The sequence below is a fragment of the Globicephala melas genome, chromosome 11 (assembly GCF_963455315.2).
Source record: "Globicephala melas chromosome 11, mGloMel1.2, whole genome shotgun sequence".
NCBI classification, from domain to species: Eukaryota; Metazoa; Chordata; class Mammalia; order Artiodactyla; family Delphinidae; genus Globicephala; species Globicephala melas.
In genome coordinates this window covers 98,526,676-98,550,410 of record NC_083324.2, presented here as the reverse complement: position 1 = coordinate 98,550,410, position 23,735 = coordinate 98,526,676, and the positions used below count along the sequence as shown (strand labels likewise).

Genomic DNA, 23,735 nt, shown 5'->3' with positions numbered 1-23,735 from the left:
ACACTGTGTACCTGGGAAATTTGGAAGTAACAGCCCAGTACCTTATTTTTTGATGTGTTAAGAGGTTGGGAAGGAAAGCAGCTCTTTTCCCCAGCTTCCCACTTACCTCTGCAAAAACGAAGGGTGCGTCAAACTGGAAGCAAACATTGCCGTGCTTAATGGCTTGAACAGAGGCCGGGCCGCACCGATACATCCCTGTATCACACAGAGGAGGGGCAGCATGAGTTTGCCATCTTCAGTTCTGTCCAGATACAGAGCTGATCTGGATCATAGCCCTGAGGTGACTCCGTAGAGACAAATGTTCCTCTACTTCATCACCGAGGTAGCCCCAGTGCTTTCCATGGCCGGAGCGGGCCATGGACTCACGTGTGTAATCGAGAGGGAATCGTTGGAAATGACTCTGCAAACCAAAATTTGAAGCCACGAAAAGAATATAGGGCAACACTATTTCTGCATCTACTCTTCCAACTACAAACAGACTCAAGTGTGTTGGTGCCCAGCCGCTGGCTTACACAGGGCTTATCCTTTCATAACTCGTATCTGGAATGTTGGAAACAGTGATCCGTCCTCAGTGTTTGTGTTGTTGTTTTCACTTTTGTTTTTTGTGTTTGGACGTTATGGACACATGTCAAGTTTAACTGGAGAATCTGGACATTAGCCACACACATGGACCAGGTGCACTCAGGAAGTCAGTAGGCCCACGCTGACTTTCACAAAGTCCTTTGAATTTTAACCAGCTATCTCTTGTTAATAAGAGATTAGCTGCCGTTAGTCACCCAGCTATCTCGTCATGATATATAATCCGGAACACCAGAAAGTGTTGAAATTTTTCTCTTAAAATCCAGTATTGTACTGGCGTTCCCTTATGAGTATGTAATGAACGTTTTTGTGTATATATATATGCACACATCGATATCTTATATCAACACCTGGGGAGAGAAAAGTCGTGTCCTAGACCACTGATTTTTATCATCATGCTAAAGAGAAATGGGGCCTCACGATGTGTGTGATTTTATAAAAATTCGGTGGGAGAGGGGGGTCATAGCTGCCACTACTTAGCACACATGTTAGAAGATACGTACCTACATACTCAAGTTTTGAAAGAAATCACACAACCTAAAAAGAAATCAGCGTCTGGAGAAACAACAAGTTAAAGGATGATCTGTAATTATTTGTTGAGTTCTTTATTTTCACCACTGCCATCTATCTTATCACTGTTTATCAGGCAGGGCTGAAGTCTGTTTTATAGCCTAGCAAAAGTGCTTACCCAGATACATTTTCTCTTGTCTTCAAAACTGCTTATCAAAGCAAGAATCGATGAGGTTATATATGTTAAGTTTTATGCTCTTTCCCCCCCTAGAAGTTACAAAATAATCAGAGTGAAGACGACCAGTGAAATGCAGTTAAACCTGGCTGGCAGGTAGTCAACCCTGTACATGCGCCCAGGAAGCACACTTCTGATGCTGTTCCCACTGGGAGGGAGTGTTTCCCACACATCAAATGCAATCATAAAAGCAAAATAAAGATGGGCAGTACATCCATTTCCCTGAGGGAGGATGCGGTTTTTACCGTCGCTGTTTTCCTGCGGGGTGCTGTCCACGACTTGCCAACCTCCAAATCCAATGGGAAGATCAGGCCTCGTCATCCAGGCTTCGTTCCAGCAGTGGTAGTTCCTTAAAAAACACCACCCCAGCGAGATTAAACTTCCCATCACATTCAATGCTTCAGGAAATCAAAAAGTGACCAAAAATCCTGTGACTATGCTACCTATAAATTATCAGAATGGCTTAAGCTAGCTGGAAGCTTCCCAGAGATATACTGGGGCTCTAGACTTAAGTTTTCTGTGCACGTCCTTTCCCACTGGCACCCCTGGGACGGCACTCATATGGCTGGACATTGCTCTCTCCCCCACTAATATCAGTTTCAAGGCCACCCAGAGATATTCTAATCAATGCCTTAAACAATTTTGATCTTAACCCTTGTCTACTGCCTAATGAAATAGAATTTACTATGGGCTCAAGGGATATGGCAGGGAAGAAAAGTTAATGAAAACTGAGATACATATTATCTTTGAATTCCTTTTATATTTATAGGTATATTAGATTTATAAAAAGCATATCCCTTTGTAACGATTAAACAACAATGCTTTTGTTTACGGGCTTAGACTATTGCCATAGAAACTGTAATGTTAACTCCTGACTGTAGCTGTCTGTAATTTGTGGCAAATTTCCATCTGGTGTCCAACAAGAAGGAAAGGTTGTCAGGGTAAGTGTCTCTTTACACTTTATCAAAGGTGGGTGACCCATGAGCTGAAGGCCAGGCAAAACTTTTCAGACTTAGCAAGTGACCCTTGAAACAAGAGCATGGGATAAAAATATCATCATAGGGCTTCCCTGGTGGTGCAGTGGTTGAGAGTCCGCCTACCGAAGCAGGGGACACGGGTTCGTGCCCCGGTCCGGGAAGATCCCACATGCCGCGGAGCGGCTGGGCCCGTGAGCCATGGCCGCTGAGCCTGCGCGTCCGGAGCCTGTGCTCCGCAACGGGAGAGGCCACAACAGTGAGAGGCCCGCGTACCGCAAAAAAAAAAAAAAAAAAAAAATCACGAATTGTATTATTATGTCCTTGGAAAGACCTGAAATTATATGACGTTACAGAAACAATGGGAGCACATTAACCTGTCGGCATTATAGAAAATATTCATACAGTAATAACAATCTAATGGTGGTATGAGGTAGTTACAGCAGTCTTTATAGCACTGGTGAATTTCAGATCCAGCTACCATCCACCCATACCTCAGTGTCCTTCACTGTCAGTACTTCGTGCCTGTGCCCATCTCTCTCTGAGTTCAGCTCATCCTTGATTGGCTCAGTTCAGAGGTATTCACTTATCTATGGGCCCATCATGCACCAGGCACCATGCTGGACACCCAGTCATGATCAAGTCATAGGTTCTTGCCCATAAAGAGCCCCACGACTGAGGAGGAATGATGAACACAGAAACCAATTGTTAAAACATTTCATAGGTTTGCTGTGAGGCTTAAACAAGCTAATACGTGTACAGCACTTAGAACGGGGTCTGGCATATGACAAGCGCTCAAACATGGTAACTCTCCGACGTTTAAAAATAATTGATTGAAGTGATGCATGCTACAGGGGAAATTCATTTGGGGTACAATCGGGTCTCAGTGGGGAAGCCCTTGGGGCAGGAGGGAAGGCACCACAGCAGAAGTGGTATTTGAGCTGAGTCCCCAAAAATAAAAGGGAGTTCAGCAGATTAACAAAAGAACTAAGAACAAAGCGGTGGAGACAAGAAACAGCCAACATGGTGTGTTTGGTGACCTGTATGCTGTTGTGGCGGGTGAGTAGCATGTCTGCATACTTGTGTGCGTGGGAGAAGAGGATTGGCAGGTGAAAATGGGCAGTACGTCACAAGACGGTCAGGTACGCATAGCGCAACGGTAGGCCAGGGACTGTTCTAAAATCTTATGTACGTGAATACATATGATGTTCCCAGTACTCTACGAGAAAGGTATTGTTATTATCCCCCACTTACAAGGGAGGAAACGGAAGCACAGAGAGGTTAAGAATCTTGACTGAGGTTGCACAGTGTGTTAGTGATAGAGCTCCAGCATCCATGCTTTTAAACACTGAGCTATGTTGTTGGTGAGGATGAGATTGTGAGATCCTTTTATCCCAAGTTAAATATTTTGGTTTTATCCTTGGGCCAGTTAAATTTGCAGATCTGTATTTGTGGAAGCTGGGCGAGGACCAGAGACTGAGCTGAGCTTCCCCTCGTCACCGTGGAGAAGGAGAGGAGCTGTCAGAAGGGAACTGTGAGTGTTGAGGAAGCTTTTGAGTTTCCAGGGAGTGTGATGGTTCCATTCACCAAGACCGAATGAAGGAAGAAGAGAAGGTTTGTGTTGGGGGCTGGTGTTGGGCGGGTGACATGTTCATTTGGGACATGAGGAGCTCGAGTGCCCGTGAGAAACTCAAAGGATGAAACCCAAGAGGCATTTTTATATACACACGTGACACTCGGAATTTGACGTAGGAAGCCACTGGCGTCTTTATTGCTGATGGAGGAGAGTGGTGAGTGCAAACGCCAGATGCAGAGGGAACTGGAGGGGAGAAATGCGGAGTGGATTTCTCCCCCAAGGGTGACCTAGGTTGTGAATGCAAGAAGAGACGATAGGGCAGTGGCTAGAAAATAATGCAATGCGGGAAGATTGTTTTGATTATTTTTACGTTAGGAGAGATTGTCATGTCTATGGAGGAAGAACCAGTAGAGTGGGAGTGAGATAAAGATAGAATAAAGGGAGAGATGGAATAAAAAAAGGCTCAAATACCAAGGATGCAGGAGGATGAGGTGGAGAGCAGCGCCATGGACAAGTGTGGGGAGCGAGGCATTGTCTGCAGGGGACGGGGGTGCAGATGTAGGTCAGGGTCAAGGTGTGAGGTGTCGGGGCACGAGCATGAGGCTGGCTCCCACCCGAGAGCCTCTATCTTTGCTCTGAAGCTGGAAGGAAGGTCACGGTGGTCAGGTAATAAGCAATGCTAGTCCCCCTTAAGAACGGTAAACGTTGCACCATCAGGCAGAGAGATCCAGAAAGAACAGCAGTGAGACACTTGCAATCCCACATGGCCACAGTCACGCTTCCTACACAGCCTGCGACGTTTAGCAACCCTGGCTTTCACCAGCACCGCCCTAGGGTAAGAGGCCCCAGAACCTCCTTATTTAAATTCAAGTATCCTGGGCCAGGTGAGCCTTGAACAAGATAAATAAGCTTTGCATTTCAGATCTCAGGTAAAGACATTGCTTTGAGGATTTTATTTCCTTTCAAATGACCAGGAGATGGGGAAAGGTTTCTTCTCTCTGTACTCACGGTCTCTTCCACTTTCACCTAAGACTGAGACCTTATTTGTGTGTTTGGGGTGGAAGAGTTTAATAAGAGGGTCAGGAACTTGTAGCAGTGGGTGAAGTGAACAGAACTTATGCTCTGGAGGGGTTGGGCCTTAGTCAACGGGTGGAAGGCCAGTAGCTGGGCTCCCAGATTGCCACGAGCAGAGGAAGACGTTGCAACTTCTGAAGAAATGGGGCTTTTTCCATCATGCCATTCTCTCTGCTCAGGAATGGCCAGGGGAAATGTGTCCTGGGCCACATTTCCACACGAGGGTCCCCTTTTGGCTGGATGTTCAGTATTTCTGGGTATACACGCCTGCCTTTTGCACCTCAAGTTCCCCTATGAAAGGGGTTAACATTTACAGACATTGCTGAATTCCGTTTACCTACTATCCAGGCTGGGAAAATATATATGCTTCCTGGAAAGTTTTTTTTTTTTTTAATTTTAAAGCTTTTTAACCTAGATCTGTATCTAGATAAATGTATCTTGCTGTTTCATCATATGCACTTGCAAAGTGTGTGGATTCATTTTGTGACCTCCGCCTGCCTGTTCACCATCGCATTCCCAGAACTAGAACTGGCCCATAGGAGGTGCTCACAAAGTATTGGTTGCTTGAAAGTTAAGGATATCTCCTAGCAAGGCAGGCAGGCATAATTAAATCTTTGTGTGTTTGTTTCTAAGATTCACGGTTTTGTATTTTCTCGGAGCCTTCATTTGAAGCCCGACTTCCCACCATACCATCAAAATATGCAGTGTCCTTTTAAAGTTAAAAAGATTATCAACCTTCAATGTGATCTAGTATCCTTGTTGCCTCTTTCTAAAGAAAAAGGGTAGAAATAAAAATAAAGCCCCCATCTCGTCGAAAGTTATTTAATCAAATTGAAAATAACTTCTTTGGGGAGATGATGGAGGTAACAAGTGAGCATCACATCTTTACTATGTTACTTCCTGTATGTTTCCTGCAGTGGCAACTAGTGATTTCTAGAACTCCTTTCAAGGATGTAGGAATTTGGCAGTATCGGAGCAAAAGACGCAGAGAATCTTCACCAAAAGCAGAGCCTCGCTAGCAAAGCAGCACCATGCGCTGCTGGAGGACCCTGGAAGGGATGTGGCAGCATTGGTTTAGTTTATCCTTTGATGTGGTAAACTCCTTTCCTTAGAATTACATACATGCAGAGATAAGAATGTGAAATGTTCATCCTTGCATAATTTTTAAGAAGGAAAATCAGAAACTGTCCAGTATGTGATTAACTATTTTAAATCACAAAATAAAATACTATTCAGCCATAAAAATCAGATCTGTATTTATTAGGTAGGAAAAATAACCATGGCATATCAATTTTTAAAAATCACGCTACAGAACACCAGGTACAGTGTTCATTGTGTATGTATATATGTGTGGAAGGCAGAACGTTAAACGATCCTCACACTTGTATAAATCCCTCCCTTTGAATGTGGGTGAAGTCTATGAATAGGATGGGATATTGCTCCTGTGATTACATTTTTACATGGCAAAGAGGATTTTGCAGACGTAATTAAGGTAAGTAAGCTGTTGATTTTGAGTTAATTATAAAGGAGATTATCATGTGGGCCTGACCTAATCACGTGAGCCTTTAAATCTGGGAGGTCTGGGACATAGCAAGCTAGAGATTTGAAGCAGCAAAGACATTCTCCTGCTGGCCTCGAAGAAGATGGAAGCTTCCATGAGTTCTACAGCTGCAAGGAACTGAACTTTTCCAAGAATCTGAATGAGCTTGGAAGAGAGCCCTGAGCATCAGAGGGGACCACAGTCCAGGCTAACACTTTGATTGCCACCATTTGAGACCCTAAGCAGAGGACCCAGTTAACCTGGGCCCAAACCCTTCGCCTACAGAGACTGTTGGATAATAACTTTGTGTTGTTTTAAGCTGTCAAGGTTTTGGAAATTTGTTATGCAGCAATAAAAAAATGAATACAATATGCAAAGGGACCCATTAAAGAATCTTTAACAAAATGTTGTAAATGTTCTGAGTAGCTGGAAAGTGGATGACTCTTATTTTTATACTTTTCTCTGCAATGTTTGAAAATTTTATAATAAATATATACTAGTCCCCCTCACCCCCCAAAAAAACAACCATTAGCAGGACTCTTTTTCTTTCTTCCTTTAAAGAAGGAAGAGCACAGTTCTAACAACTGGCTAAGGTCACATCCAGGGTGACAAGTGCCCATGGGAGGGTGCAGAGTGGACAGAAAACACAGCTGAGACCAGGATGGGCTTCAGGGCTCTGTGTGCTGTATGTTCAAAGAAAATAGAGTGGATAATTTAAGCAAGGAGTCCTTTACTGCCTTTAACTTGGCTAACTGCTTAAACATTCCACAGGGTCATCTCATCCGCAATCTGGGCAGAAAGGTTTTCTTCCCTAAAAGGGAAGAAAGAGACGTGGGACTGTAATTTTGTTTCTGCAGCGTTATTAGGGCTCAAGGGAGAGCACAAATAAGCTTGAGAGAAAGCGGGGGCAGAGGTGTCTTGGACCAACTTCAAGTGTAAACCAAGTCTTTGAATTCTTTTATTTTACAAATGGCAGGGGGTAGAAGAAAGACCCTGGTCTGTCTTGCAAATTATTTGTGTTTGTCGCAGATGGGCACAGCCCTACGTCTCTGGCCCTGTTGTTATACTCCTGACACAGGCAACGATACTGGTGACAAAAACGACAGCATGCCCTGGACTTGTTAAACTCTGGTCACTCCAGTAACGAAGGGGGGTCGGGGGGTGGGAAAGAAGTAGAGACAAGTTGGTGGACTCTGACGCTTGCCTAGTAAGACATTCCAAAGTGGAAATAAAAGCGTGGACCAAGAAAAACCTTGCCAGTTGGGAAAGGTAATGAAGCAAGACAACAGAAAGGAATTATTCAGAGGAAGGGAAGTATGCTGGAGGAATCTTTTATGGAGCTGGGGACTGGGAGAACCACGCTAGTTCAGAATGCAGCTGTTCATTGTTGGAGTGCTGAAACCTGGAAGGGGCATTTGGAGTTCCTCTGGGGTCTTCTCCACTGAAGGCAAAAGTCCAATCAGGCAGAGACCAAGCCAGTGCCCCCTGTAGGAACCAATCACCCATCAAGAAAAAAGAGAAAGTAATGAAGGTGTTTGTTTTTGCTTATAATATGCAGGGAAGGGATCCTATGATGTTCATTAAGAAGTCACAGTTTAGGGCTTCCCTGGTGGTGCAGTGGTTAAGAATCTGCCTGCCAATGCAGGGGACACGGGTTCGAGCCCTGGTCCAGGAAGATCCCACATGCTGCGGAGCAACTAAGCCCGTGCACAGCAACTACTGAGCCTGCGCTCTAGAACCCGCGAGCCACAACTACTGAGCCTGCGTGCCACAAGTACTGAAGCCCGTGTGCCTACAGCCCATGCTCCACAACAAGAGAAGCCACTGCAATGAGAAGCCTGCACGCCGCAACAAAGAGTAGCCCCCGCTCGCCGCAACTAGAGAAAGCCCACGCACAGCAACCAAGACCCAACGTAGCCAAAAATAAATAAATAAATTTATTTTTAAAAAAAAGAAGTCACAGTTTAAGCAGTCTGATGTAGCACGAAAGACCCAGTTAAGGGGCTGAAGATAGCATGTGTGAGAGACCAAAATGGAACCTTCAAAATGTTCAGGAAGTAGATGACACCCATCCACATGAGCCACGTTTGACACCACTACTTAGCAGAAGGCCTTCTGTAATTCTGCTGAGCTCCCCTTGCTGGATTTACTTTGAAAATAGCACCCTGAACCCCTTTACCTCTCCCTCTTGCATAGCAAATTATCAATTGATATTCCTGCTGAAAATTAAGAAAAGATTGGATTTTGAGAATGACTGTAAGGTATAAAAAGCTTTCTATAATAAATTCTGGCCAAGCTTATCCATAATTATTGAAAGGAGTTTTAAAAAATAGAGCCAACTATCTGAGTAGGTACCAAAATTACTGCTTTGCATTATAAAGCTGTTTGTGAGTATACTATTCTAAAAACTCTTATTTATATGACATTTTTCTAGAGGTCTTATTAACCATCAAAAGAAATTAAATTGCATTCAGTATAGCTTAGGTGGTACATATTTTATTAGCTTTTAATTATTTGAAAACTGATAACTTTTGATCAGTATATATGATGATTCTCTTAAGCAGAATTTATGATTAACCAAAACGTGACATTTTTCTTGTTATGAAAAATGCCTTAGTACTTTCTATGTGGTTTATCAGATGGCTCCCACTTTCTTTTTCATTCTAATTTCCTGAGAGGTATTTGTAATGACCTCTGATTTTATTTACCTCCCAAACTCCCTCTTCGTTCACTCTTAAGTGGAACTCGCGTAGAATAGGAACTGCAGGCACTCTTTGGAGATATTGTAGTCGCAGGACTAGGGTAGATATATGAAAGGAATGGGAGGAGAGTCGAGTGCAGTGATTTTCAACCTTCAAAAATTAATGTCCCTTCCTAGTTTTAAAACAAATGTTTTGTAACACCTCTATATTATACTGAAATGAAGCCCACAGATTTCTATACACAATTTCTAAAAGATAATATAATGCCCTATAATGCATAGAAGAAATGAAGAAATAAAAATACATAAAATAATATGTATTTCAGATATATGTCAGGAAGATGGTATTAGATACCAGACTATTCCTACAAAATGTAAACCCTTCAAGGGGTGTGGTAGGCCCCCAATTTGGAACCACTTGTAGGGTGGTTAAAAGTGTGTTCTGGAGAAACACTCCCAGAATGACAGAGTAAGGGCCTCCAAAAATCTGCTCCTTCATAAAAATAATGAGGATACTAACAAACATGATCAAAACCAACTTTTCCAGAACTCTGGAAATGAACCAAAGATTTGCAACAATATAAGGAGGATTTATTCAACAAGAACAAAAGAATCTCAGAACTGTGAGCTTTGTGACATTTTAATTTGCCTTATTTCCACCCCTCTCTCCCTAGCTCCATGGTAGTCTTGAAAATGAACAGCCTTACAACTATGGTAGCCATAAAAACTTGCAGCCTAGCAAACAACAAAGAGGAGAAAATGGGTTTGGAACTCCCTAAAATTCAATAAAAGAATTGTCACTATTAACCTGTCTGGCAGCCCTCTGAAAAGTTCCGTTCCCAGGGCTTATTTTTATTTGATCTGATTCAGAGCTTACTATGTGCAAATAGCCCTACCTATAGGATGTTTCCAAAACGAATTAGAAGCAACTGTTTAACATTATAGGTACCTGAAGAGGTGATACCAACTGGGGATCATAAAAGGCTGTCCCAAAAAATTTAACAGGAGGGACTGAAATTTCCTTAGGGGACTTCTGACATACTCCTGAGAGTCTAGACGGCCACACAGATGTGCAGGTCTGTAAGCATGCCCAGGAAAGCCCCAACAAGGTCCTAAACTCTCACCTCTGAGCTGAACTTCAGACTCTGAGCAAGCAGGAAGTGAAGGCTACAGCAGAATTGTGTACTTCCTGCTGGAACACTGAAGACAATTAGCTGTCCACTGAGTTTACCCAGCAGAGACTTCAGTGGCCATGCATGATGAATACAGACCTTAAAGAATTAGTCCAGGAAAGTCACTAAACACACAAACAAGAGCAACAACAACAACAAAACATCAACAACAAATTCTGGAGATCAGGATATCCTGTTTGCAGAGTTAACACATTATATTATTTAAAATGTCCAGGTTTTAACAAAAATTACAAGACACAAAGAAACAGAGAAGTATGGCCCATACACAGTGAAAAAAAGAACCAGTCAAGGGAAACTGTCACTAAGGAAGCCAAGACACTGGGCTTACTAGAAAAAGATTTTAATTCAGCCATTATAAGCATATTCAAAGAACTAAAGGGAACCATGGCAGCAATGTCTAACTAAATAGAGAATATCAATGAAGAGATAGAAATTATGGAAAGGAATCAAACAGAAATTCTGGAGCTGAAAAGTATAATAACTGGAATAAAAATTTCAAAAAAATCACTAGAGGGTCTCAAAAGCAGATATGATCAGGTAGAAAGAATAAAGAATCAGTGAACTTGAAATAAGTCAACTGAAATGATCTAATCTGAATAACAGAAGAAAAATATGAAGAAAAATGAACAGAGCCCCAAGGCATGTGGACCATACTCATAATGAAACTCCCTGAAGGAAGGGAAAGAGAGAAAGAATCAGAAAGAATATTTGAAAACATAATAGCTGAAAACTTTCCAAATTTGATGACAGATATTAATATACACATCCTAGAAGTTAAAAGACCCAAAGAGGATAAACTCAAAGGGATATACACCTAAAATCCTCATAGTCCAACTGTCCAAAGCTGAAGATAAAGGGACAATCTTGAAGACAGCACACAAAAAAAGTGATTTGTTATGTACAAGGGATTATCAATAGAATTAAAAATGACTTCCTATCAGAAGCCATGGAAGCTAGAAGGCTGGTGACCATGGTTAAGTTACTGTGCCTCAGTTTCTTCACTTATAAGTGAGGACAATAATAGTAGTACCTTAACAGGTTGTTAAAATGATTAAATGAATTAATACATGTCACCCACTTAGCTTAGGGCCTGGCACAAAGAAAGTATTCCATAAGCATGAGCTATTTTGATTCTTGGAGGTGGCAAATAGCTTTTTCAATCCTTCCTTCAAGACTCTGGTGCGGATTCACGGCATATATTCTTAGTTCTCTAATGACAGCTCTCGTGATCTGTCTCCAGGTGATTTTCTCAAAAACTATTTGGCTGACAGTAATGTAGTTAACTAGATAATTTATTTGAAAAGAAATATCTATGGTAGCTGTTCAGAATTGGTAATTTGGATACATCACAGGATAAGTTTACAAACTCGTAAGCATCTTAAACAGTTTGGCCTATATTCAGAATATTTCTTCTTTTTTTTTTACTTGGAATTCATTTTTGGATAATTCTTCTTTTCATACACCATGATTAAAAGTTAGGGTAATATAACAATATGAAAGTCCAACTAGCTGGAACGTACTTTGTACAATGTACAAAGTGGATCAGTCTGAATTTCAAAAATGCACCTATGAAGTGCAAACCAGCATGCCAAGTGTGCAGACTGCAATTAGAATGAGGATTGGTGGGACTGGGTTAAACCCAGGGCTGGCTCCCAGGTGTGAAAGCTGCTTAACTTCTGCTATAAAAGTTGCTTTGAAAGAGCTTTGTTTATAGATTCAATGCTACCCATTGCAGCAGAGTTTTCTGTATTTGGAGTGAAAAACACAACAAAACAATAACAACTGTACTCTTTCTGAAAAGTACTGAAGGAAGTTGGGATTTTTTTTTTAATTTTTTTTTAAGAATCAGGTGCATTGAGGCCAGCCAAAGAGTTACAGCAACTTTCTGTGGCTTGTTTGATTTCTGTGTCTTTTCTTCCTGGAGAGCTGACATGAAGACGGTCTGCAAAGCAGCACCTACATGTGGGTGAGTGGATCACAGCCTGGTCCTGTGAAGGCAGGCAGATCTTCACTCAGAGCACGTGACAGAACCCGCTAACTGTGGGAGGAAAGGCCTGGCTGGAAGAACAGTGACATTTATTTAAAAAATAATAATTTTGGCGCTGAAGGTGACCCTATACCTCATGAAATCCAAAGCCATATGAGAAAATTAAGGCTCAGAGAAAGCAAGCAACTTGCCCAAAGTCACTCAGCTAGTCAGTGGAAGAGCTAATCATATTGCCGTGAGCCATGGAGAGAGAGGGAGGGAGAGAAATTGTAAGAATAGTTTGACTTGATTTGGTGTTTTTCCATGAGATCCTAAGGAAAAACGAAATAAAACTGTAATTTCTTTCCACTTGGATCACTGACTATTTCTTCGATTGTCCCAACTTTGAGCTGAAACTGATAAATACAAATTTGCTAGTTCACAATTCTTTTAAAACATTAAATTGAGAAAGCCAGTTTAATCAAACTTACTTCATTTGAAATGAAAAGGCAATAAAGGAAAGAAAGACTCTTGTTAATTGTTTTAGCATTCATCATCTTTCCAATTGTCTTTAATATCATATGAGATGCTTAAAACTCTGAGTTCGGCAATTTCCTACATCTGCCGATTGGCCAATCGGCTGGCCTCTGAGAAGCAGAAGGGTCAGCTTATGGGCCTTGGTGCGCACACAGGTGCACAGCCCCTTCTCTTCACATCCTGAGGGCACGAGTAGCACGTGTTTCTACCCACCCACCCCACTTGGAACTCCATCGTCCAGGGGTGAAGACCTTCCTCTGGGAACGTGAGCGGGATGGAAAGGGGCGCATGAAGTAGAGGCCTAGAAGATGGACCAGAAGGAGGCAGGGTCTAGGAAGCTGTTGGCGCCAAGAAGGACTCTGGAACATTGTTGACTGTCAGACCCTCTAAAACTAAGAGTGAGGGGTGGGTTTGTCTTAAAGGAGGCAGAACCTGGGATTGGACAGAGGGTAGGGAAGCGGGAGAGGTGGTGATAGATGGTAATAGTGACCCACCCCCATCCCCATCCCCAAAGAGTATTGACTCCATCTGCCTCTTGTGAATGTACAGCCTTGGGGGGCACTAGCCCTTCCAGGAAGAGGACAAAGTGCTAGATGTTCTTGAGGTCGTACAAGAAGGAGTACTAGGGGCTGGATCTTGAGAGAGTGACTTGCAATATTCAACAACTGTAGTCATAATAATATGGGATAACTCTGCATGAAATTCCATTCCTTCCTGCCTGGTCCTTGAAACAGACTGACCTCTGGTTGTCTCATCTCAGCCCCTTAGACTTATACCCCTGAGTTTTATCTGTGGTCCAAGGTCGTTTCCTGGGCATTCCATCTTTGAACAGCACAGCCAGAAGATTGCAGGGGGTTAACGGCTTTGAGTCTACGGCCGCTGACCATGTGAACAGCCTTCCCCCTGCTCCCCTGGGTTTAGGACGGAAGCCCCTTCCCCTAGTCTCCGTGACTCCTGGCTCACCTTATAGCCCACCTTATATTTTTACAGAGTGTACTGTATGTGGTTGTTTCACTCATGAACACTGGATGGAGCTCCTCAAGGGCAGAGACCTACTTAATTTCCTTCTGAATCTTTAGCGTCTGGTATTTGGAAGTATTAGTGTATAACAGTGTTTGTTGAATGAATTAAATGATAACTATCTGTTAAATAAGCATTTAACATTTTTTCCAACCAATTCCATTTATCAAGTCCTTGCTCTTTGCCTTGCACCCTGTTGGCAAAACAAAAGTAAAATACATCAGACAAGGCTTCCCCCAGGGGGTTGCATACTGGTGGAGGGAGGTCAAGAGGTGGACACAGATCTTCCACCCAGAATCATCAGATCTGGCTACATGCTCTCCAGCAGTAGGACACAGGATAACACTTTCATTTAGAAGGAGAGGAGCCTTTTCCTGAAATACCTTTCATGACCCTAATAAGCACCGCCATCCCTTTCTTTTAAAATTGTTCCCATTTCCAGTGTGACCGTCGTATGATGAGGTGACCAAGCTGAGTTCTATCAGGAGGTGGATGAAGGGTCACTTTACTCCTGCCCATCGTGAGCCCCATATCCCTGTTCACGGTTTAGGCTGCAGCCCGACATTGCACAGGCATCTTCATTAAACTGTCCACCGTGATTCACGGATGCCGTCCCCCAGAGGTTACACGTAATTCCAAACCCATCGGCACGCTGGGGACAGGAGGCTTACATTGCTCCTTCCAGGGTATGTTACCTAGTGTTGGCCCTCCTGGAATTTCAGGTGGGAACCCGAGGTGCAATTCTGCTGCCCAGCTGTGCCCTTCTAAGGTTCCTCGGGCCCTCCCTCTCCTGAATCGCTAAGAAGCCCACTCTTCCCTCTGTCGGGGTCAATAGCATGTCCACTCTGGGCAAAATTGCTGCCCCTGGCAAGGTGAGGCTCTCTGGGAGAGGAAATACACATGTGGGGACCTAAGGTGGCAGACCAGGAAGCAGGCCTGTAAGCAGTCGGCGCTGGATGGTCTGAGGTGGTAAAGGGAAAGGGTGAGAGCGCCGGGTGAAATCCAGACTTCACCCCCCTCGGCTCTGGGTCACACTGAGCGCAGCACACCTTCGCATGCATCCTTGAGCTCTCCCTCTGAACCCTCGTGCTGCCTTATTTCTGCTTTGGGGACACGGGACCCAGCTGAGCCGTGGAAAAGAGGATGCCGTGGGTCACCAAGACCCAACTGGACAAATTAATTTACCACATCTTGTACCATCAGGACCTCAGTGTCGAAGAGATGGTGGAGACGCAAGAGGGAGAACCAGGAAATCATTCTCGTGGCTTCCTTTAGAAAGAGGGGGGCAGGGGCCACGTACAACCAAGAGTTTGTCTGAGTGGAGCCTGTGGAGGGAAGTGAGGCTGGGGGGCTTGGGTGAGGCCGGTGGCTCCTGAGACCCCCGCTGGGAAATTTGTCGGGCCACGTGTTGCCAGCCATGCTGCACTGGCCACTGGGTGGTCAGCTGATGCCGACCGAACCCTCCCTGCCCCGCCTCAGCCTCTGCTGCCCCCAGCCCCACCCCTGCTCACCAACCCTGCAGCTCAGGTAGCCCCCATTTCTTACCAGTGTTCATTACTAATCTCATCAGCAGGGGCCAACTGGGCACTCCCTCTGGGCCTGGCACTGTGGGAAGCACTTTAAATTGCCTCGTTAAATTACCGTTTAATTGGTAACTACTAAGTTTACCCTCATTCTACTGATGAGGAAGCTCAGAGAGGTAAAGCTGTTTTCTCAAGGTCACACAGCCAGCGACTGCCCAAGCCAGAGTTTGACGTGAGGGGCGGCTGTGGTGACCATAAACTGGTGGACGTGTCCAGGGACAGCCTCCACCAGCCCCCTCAATCAGGGAGGGGCTTAGAAATACTTTTGGTTTTCTGGAACCTCTGTAACTTCTAGGGTTCACTGGTGTTTGCACTGAGGAGGCAAGGTTTCTGCTTTTGTTTTTAAAATGCCCCAAAGTGACAGAAATAGCAGAGTCATCTTAGGACACCGGGCACCCCTCTTCTTCCGACTGCTTCAAGGTGCTTAGGTTGATGGCAACATATTGCCTCCAAGAAATTCCAGCTGTGTGACTAGTAATGAACACAATAAGGGCAGCTAACAGTCATTAGGCACCTGTTATGCTCGGAAATTTTGTCATCTCCACTTTAGAGGACGAAAGAGAGGCACAGAGAGGTTGTGCCTTGCCCAAGGTCACACAGCTGCTTGGTGCATGCCCCAGACCCGACGGAGCCCTTTAATCCCTGTGCTCCACGGTCTGGCGTGTCCCATTCAGTTAGTCAGACCGTCAGCTACCCTCTGTGAGCCAAGCAAAGGGAAGACGAGAAGCCTGGGGCAGTGGTCTGGCTGTGAGGAGCAGGGCCCCGGACCAGGGAACATGGTCCCAGGGTGATGGGATATTTGGGGAAGACACGAATGGACAAGGGTGATAGAAACAGGGCAAGGAATTCGGAGCAGAGAGCTGACGGAGGAAAGGGTTACCGAGAACAAGGTCTTGTCAGCTTCACACTTTCGTAGCAGTTTGGTGAGGGGCAGCCTCACGAGGTTATTTGCTGGGGTGCCCGTGGGGATTTATGGTGGGAGGACTTCAGATCACGGAATCGGGAGGAATAATTTTGAGCAGCAGCTGGCTTCAAGGGCACTGAGTGAGTGAGTGTGTGAGTGTGTGTGTGTGTGTGCGCAGGGCGGCGGGGTGTGTAAAGAAGAGGTGAGCAGTGCAGGATGCCAAATAATCCTTATTTTGCCATTTGGGGCTGTCACAGCAGGCTTAGGGGGTGGCTATTTGCGTCTGTTTTTGTCGTTCCACATACATGCAGGGCTGCGGTGCTGTAATTCCAAGGGCTTAACTTAAATGGTGCTTCAATGTGCCTTTCAGTTTACCGGGGTGAGGCGTTGTCTTGGCTATAGCCACTAGCTTGTCATTGCTCAGCTCTTTCCCTTCAGATGAACTGCAGTGTGTTTTATTCACAGTAGCGCTTTGCTACTAGTTCAGTGCTTTCCTTCTCTCCCCATTCTCGAATGAGCGTTCACCGGCACTGCTGAGTTAGAACTCTGTCCCTACAAGTGTGCGCCATTCCTGTAACATGGGGCAGTTAAGACACTTCTAACTTTTAATTTCTCTTTAAATGAGCTTATAACTTCCTACCATCCCCATCTGGATGCTTTTACCACCGCCAGTGTTTTAGCTTTACTGCTTCTGAAGAACCACTCTAGGAGACACACTTTTAGTTCCACTGAGCCAAATTCCACTGAGCTCAACGCCTGGCAATGTCCCTCCCATACAGACCTTTGTAAATATCCTTTACGTTTGGATTCTCGGGACTTTTTTCCCCCTCTTTTGGACAAGAATAAAACAAGAATATTGTTTTGGACTGAGTGGGTCCCAATGGAAAAAAGAAATTTCTCTGGAATCCTAAACTCCCTGCAGCCAGCTTGTGGTATAGCTGTTCAGGGCAGTGAAAAAACTGTGTGGTTGGTATTTGGTAACAATTTCAGTTTTATTTCCACTTCTATCTCTGAACGAAAGATGAGGTCACAGATCGGGGGAACCACATCTTTACTTTCAAAGAGCAATCCTATATTGCAAAGGCCAAAAAAAAAAAAAAAAGGGTGTGGTTTAGGGTCAGATGCTCTTGGGTTTTATTCTTAGCTTACCAGATGTATGACCTTGAGAAAATTATTTTAACCTCTCTGTGCCTCAGTTTCCTCATCTGTAAATGGAATATTAATAAGCACCCACCTGATAAAACTGAAAAAGCTTAGATAAGATCATGCTCACGCAGAGACTGGTACACAGTAAGTGCTCAGTAAACATTGGCTATCTTAGAGTAGAGAATGCTTGGCTCCGGTGTCTCTGCCATTCACCATAATAGTCATACACTAAGGTGGAGAGGACTAGTATAGGCTCTGGCCGCTAAAACCATGGCCTTTTCCAGTGGTTGCTGTCGTAATGGGATGATCGATCGCCATTATACGAAGCCCAAACTGCCTGTTCAGTAACATTTCTCACTCATTAGCTAAAAACAATCTCTGACGATCAGACTTTTCTCCTATGGTATCGAATACTCCTTAAAATAGAACAGAAAGAAACATTAGACCGACTCTGTCTCCTGGTAAATGTATGTCACTTCGACTTGATATCAGCAAATGCCCTTGTAAATCAAACTCACCACACTGAGTCCTTGGTGAGTTTGGAGTTCACATTCCCATCTTCTTCCAGGAAGATGTCCAGCTGCAAATTGGCATCGTTATCATGGGCTGAGAAACAGTTGGTAACGACTCTCGCCGGTATCCCGAGGCATCGCAAAACTGCAGGAGAGAAAGAAAGATGGACCCGAGGCATCGCAAAACTGCAGGAGAGAAAGATGGACCCGAGGCATCGCAAAACTGCAGGAGAGAAAGAAAGATGGACCCGAGGCATCGCAAAACTGCAGGAGAGAAAGATGGACCCGAGGCATCGCAAAACTGCAGGAGAGAAAGAAAGATGGACCCGAGGCATCGCAAAACTGCAGGAGAGAAAGAAAGATGGACCCGAGGCATCGCAAAACTGCAGGAGAGAAAGAAAGATGGACCCGAGGCATCGCAAAACTGCAGGAGAGAAAGATGGACCCGAGGCATCGCAAAACTGCAGGAGAGAAAGATGGACCACAACTAAGCACGCCGCCGAGATGTGACACATACAGAGTGAACGATCCCCTCTCAGAAGGGACCTTCCTCTTTACCAACATGGACATGTTGTTCTCAAACGTCCCGCACTGAGGAAGGGGGCCTGTTGTCAAGGATCAGGGCTGCAGAGAGAAGCCTCACTGCCTGATCGTACAAACTGCAGTTGGCACCAACCGAAGCCAGTGGGAACGGGATCCCAGGAACAGGCTTCCCGTTGTTTAGCTGCTAATCATACGATCATCAGAGGAGGATTATTTTAGTCCAGCTCATGGACTAAAATTTCTGAAAATAAAATTTAAAAACCTCAGCTAATAGGAAGTTAGGAATTTACCAAGCAGACCCTCAGTGCGGTTTGCTTTCCCGGCTGGAACGTGCTCTTGTGACACTTGGTGGAGGGTGACAGCACAGATTCATTTTAATCATTAGATAATAAATTACCTGGTTGCATCTCTTGCCGTATATGCACCTATCGATTAAACTTAATCCAAATGCCCTCCCTGGCTGCCAGGACGCCAGACCTCAGGGCTCATTGAAAATAATTCAGCTGACACTTTTAAGATTAATGAGTTGCCTTCCCTTTTTTTTTTCCTCTCAGAATTGTTTAGCATTTTTAACCAAAGACCATCCACCTCCTTCAACAGAACACCCTTGGAAGTCCAAACTTGAATCTGGTAGAGACTCAAGGGTCCTCATTAAATGACTGAATCTTGTTTTAAATTAATTTTTATTGGAGTGTAGTTGGTTTACAATGAGGTGTTAGTTTCTGCTGTGTAGCAAAGTGAATCAGTTATACAGATACATGTATCCACTCTTTTCTAGATTCTTTTCCCACACAGGTCATTACAGAGGATTGAGCAGAGTTCCCTGTGCTCTACAGCAGGTCCGTATTAGATATCTATTGTATATATATAGTGGCGCGTATAGGTCAATGACTTAATCTTAACACCCCAAACGTCACCGATGGCAGCCACCACCCGCCTCTCACTTCCATCTTCCTCTATGATTTACAGCCCCTACACTTGCTACAGTTTTACCAAAGAAATGATTGGCACTCTAGCTCTATTTCTAGCTTAACACTAATTCACGTGATTACAGAATCTGCCGAACTCATAATTTTAAGATTGGTGAAGTTTGACATGGGGACACCAGTGCCTCCTTCCCTCCAAATGTCCTTTTCAGGTTTATCCTCACGGTGACATCACACGTTGGGCCTCTGCCTTTTCTTATCACCAAAGCCGGTGTTTAGGAAGAGATTCGAGGACCCTTTTATACAAAAGGCATACATGAATGGAAGGCGTTTACTATTTTATCTGGTTCTAAACCTAAAGGAATTACACTGGGAGAGTGAAACTGCAGACATCAGGAGGACGTGGGGAGTCCTTTCTCTTTTCCTGGGATCATTTCATAAGAGAGGCTGCCTCTACTGAGCACCTGTACTTAGACTTGGCTTGGGAGCCATGGGGGAGGGGGGCCTACCTCCAACTGGTAGCCCTTCGTGAAGTTCAGGCTTCCATGTGGAGCTTGAAAGACCAGCCCATCTAGGACACTGACACATTGGCTACAATGCCGTTCATTGCTCCCAGGAAATATATATTCCTTTAGCCCTTCGGTATACGCAAATGGCTAAGAAAATAATCTTATCCAGTTTGACGCCATGGAGAAACAAAACACACAACCCAAACTCATGATTTCTTTCCACTTGGATTACTGACTAATTCTTAGACGGTCAGAACTTTGAGCTGAAACTGACAGGCTTCATAATCATTTATAAAAAAATAGTCTCATCCTGGCTTCCAGCCTCCAGATCCTCCTTGATTTTTCTGATTAAAAAACATGCTAACTGGGTAAAACAGTCTTTATTAATGAGGCAGCAGGAAGGACACTTTGACTTGCGCTTAATGTTTTTTTTTTTTTTTTACAGGGCTGTAGAAATGGCGTGTTAATGAAAATCATTACCAATGATGAAGACATACTGAAATAAATGTTTTTTAAAAATACCCACTGAATTAACAATAACATTGTCTGGGCCGGGACAGACAAATGCCACATTGAAAAATGATGCATGAGGCTGAAGAGAACAATTCTGTTCCCATATGTTTTCCTCTATGGATTGGATATTGGGTGGATTAAAAGCAAAAGGGGAAGCTGGGGAGTGCAGATCGTTCATTAAGTTCTGGTATCTAATTGCTCAGGGGCATTGAGACTCACATACAAGAATGAAGATGAACCCACCTGCCACAGTCCCTTCCATAGCTGGAGTAAAAACTAAGCAGGTATGTTTAGAAAATTCTCAGTGATAAACAGTAAGCAAATAAGCATATTTACAAAACTGCTCAATAACAAGTGGTACATAGCTTATTATTTATTATTTTAAATTTTGCTAATTGAGCCTTTTAAAATGTGGGGATTACTAAGAAATAAAACGGCATAGCCTTTCCCTCACATCCTTACGTGGCCCCGGAGACGCTCCATTTCTCTGGGTATTGAACGATGGATTACGTAGGAAATAGTCCATCATTCTTTCTATAAAGCTTCGGCAGTCAAAGAGAAACTAGGACCATATTTGGCCAAGTACAATTTAATTATGTATTGACTGCATCCCAGAATAGCCACCCACAAATTCTATAGGTGCAACAGAGCTTGCTAGGTTGCTTTGCCAGGTTATAGATAAGATGTCTTAAGGTGAAATTTCCTTTGCATTAAAAATATATTACTCAACTGGATACTTACATGTGTTAAAGACACCAGCAAAAACCCAGCACTGACCATAGCGGACTGGATTCTCAGAACTCCTGTATTCCAACAGGATGTCAACACTTCCAGTCCAGGCTGATGGGGGGATGCCATAAGCATAGACATTGTCCCAGCATCCAGCGATGACGCCTTCATCATCCTTGGCATTAATCTAAATGAGACCATGAGAGGTGAGAAGGGGTCAAGGTCATTTAGAAGAGTCCTCTCCAGACTCTGACACTGGGCAAGCTAAGGTTTCCAGTGCCTTCTGTATTCCTGCATGATGAAAACAGTTCCACTTCTGTTCAGTTCACTGTTATTTGTCAGGGAAAGTGATGTGATGATGAGACTGTGAGGGGAAACCAAATAACCAAGAGTCCCTGTTCTATAGCGTATGATTGTCGTAAGGTGGTGTTGAAAAGCAGGCGGGAAGAGTTGTCATGTTTTCTCACGTGCTTGGGAGAAGATACACACAGGACCCTTGGTCTGGTTGGAATAGAGCTGGAGAATGTGTGAGGAAGAGAGGAAGAAGACCTGCAAAAGAAGACGGCTCAAGTAGGGATCTTGTCTCGAAAGAAGGAGAGTTAAAAGCTGACAAATGACAGAAGATGTTAGAGTGGGGGCCCAGAGTCTCATGGTCTAACGAGTTTTGACTTTGAGGATGAGTGGCAGACTCTAATAAATTGAAAAAGTAAGCAGATGCTGTCATAGGAACCATTAAGAATTAATAAGAAATTAGATTCCCATGGGTGCCTTGCAGAGTCTGTCTTTTAAGAAGTTGCATTACAGAAGTATTTTCTTTATGACTGCTTAAGGTGATTAAAGTTGCATAATTTTGTTATTATACATAAAGGGCCTGGGGTATTATAATACATAAAGGGTCTGGGGTATTATAGTTTAAATATAGAGAGGAGACTTAAGCAAAGAATGGCAATCGAATATTTGGGAAAACCTGGCTACACGTTCAGACCACAGTCATTTGGTAGCAGCAGACCTGAAGTGCAGGAATCTTTCGTGTTTAGATAGTAAAATGGGGGAGGAATAAACAGTTTCAAGGCATCCTGTCAGTTTCTTGGGGGGTCACTGCTGAGTCTTACTTCTCTTGCTGTAGCTTTCATTATGTTTAATTACAGTCAGAATTTCTAGGTGGGGAGCATTGGGAGTTCTTCCAAAAACTGATGGTAATTTAACAATGTTTATACGTTGACATGACAATGGTTTATAGACTTGCTCTTCAACATGTGGTCTGTGGACCAGCGGCAGTGGAATGCCCGGGAACTGGCTGGAAATGCAGAATCTCAGGCGCCTCCCCAGACCCACTAAATCAGAGCCTGCCTTTGAACAAAATCCCCAGGTGATTTTTGTGCACATTAGTTTGAGAAGCATAGGTTCAGACTACACTGAAAAGACATTAGTAAGCAAGGTAGAACATATGATTGAAGCAGGTGTGTTTGGATTATGACAACCATAGAAGAGATATTAAAATATGGTGATTTTTCTATGTGTTCATGGCCTTGCTAATTAACAGCCCACCCCCAGCACTTGCCCAGACCCCTCTCTTAGGCTTGCTGAGTTTAGTTTTTATAAAAGTCTATCCTCCCCAGTGGGTCGTGAGTACATTGAGAACAGAGATGAAAATCGATGCCTTTCTGACTTCTAACAAGTATTGGCAAAGAGCAGGTGCTCAATAGCTGTTGAATGATCCGTTGTGTATTCAACAAGCATATAGGCATTGCACATCTGAGTAAGAGCTTCTCTGTGAAAAGAGATGGTCTAAAACTCATCAAGCAGAAGTAAATGTTACCAATATTAATACAGAAAGATGTACAGGGAGAGTTGGGTCCCAACAGAAGGAGTAATCAGTTTTATTAGATTGGAGGGTGTGGTGACGGTTGTGGGCTGGATAGGGAAAATGACATGAAAGCTAGGTCTGGAGGGGCTGAGGTCCAGAAAAGGTTATCTACATGGTAGAGAGAATTTGAATAATTGCTTTGTGTCATGAAGAAATATGGCAACTTCAGGGACCTACTGCAAGTATCATGTAAGTAGGCAATATTGGACGAAGTAGAAACTACTAGAAGAAAACACTTAAGCTGTGCAAGCAACTTCTATTTTTCCCCTTTGACTCTGTCCAGTTAGGTTAAAGGGAAGGTAACTACCCAGTTAATTTGTTTAATGTAGAAAAAAATGAATCCGTTAGAGATTACTGAAGGACCCCATTCAACTAATTGCAAACTCCTTCCTTTGAGGTTAACTTTGACTTTCTCCTGTAACTCCATGAAATGACTGGAGTGCAGCAGGGTTTAGACAACAATTTTGGTTCTATTCATGATCAATAATTCTCCTTGCAGTTGAATTGATTATTTACATCTACATCTATTATAGTGACGCCTGAAGAGTGCCTTGGTAGGCTATGATGTGGTTTGGTATTTGTGAGTAGGTAGGTTCAG

The 23,735-nt window shown here is 43.7% G+C and overlaps 1 protein-coding gene across 1 annotated transcript in view; it reads right to left on the bottom strand.

Moving 5' to 3' along the window:
- F13A1 (coagulation factor XIII A chain) overlaps positions 1–23,735 on the bottom strand; it is a 144,749-nt gene that overhangs the window by 41,049 nt on the left and 79,965 nt on the right. Inside the window, exons 8-11 of the mRNA XM_060307705.2 lie at positions 21,283–21,457; positions 18,057–18,195; positions 1,570–1,673; positions 107–195 (exon numbers count right to left, since the gene is read on the bottom strand). Coding sequence (XP_060163688.1) covers positions 107–195; positions 1,570–1,673; positions 18,057–18,195; positions 21,283–21,457 — 507 coding nt within the window. The remainder of the gene's footprint in view (positions 1–106; positions 196–1,569; positions 1,674–18,056; positions 18,196–21,282; positions 21,458–23,735) is intronic.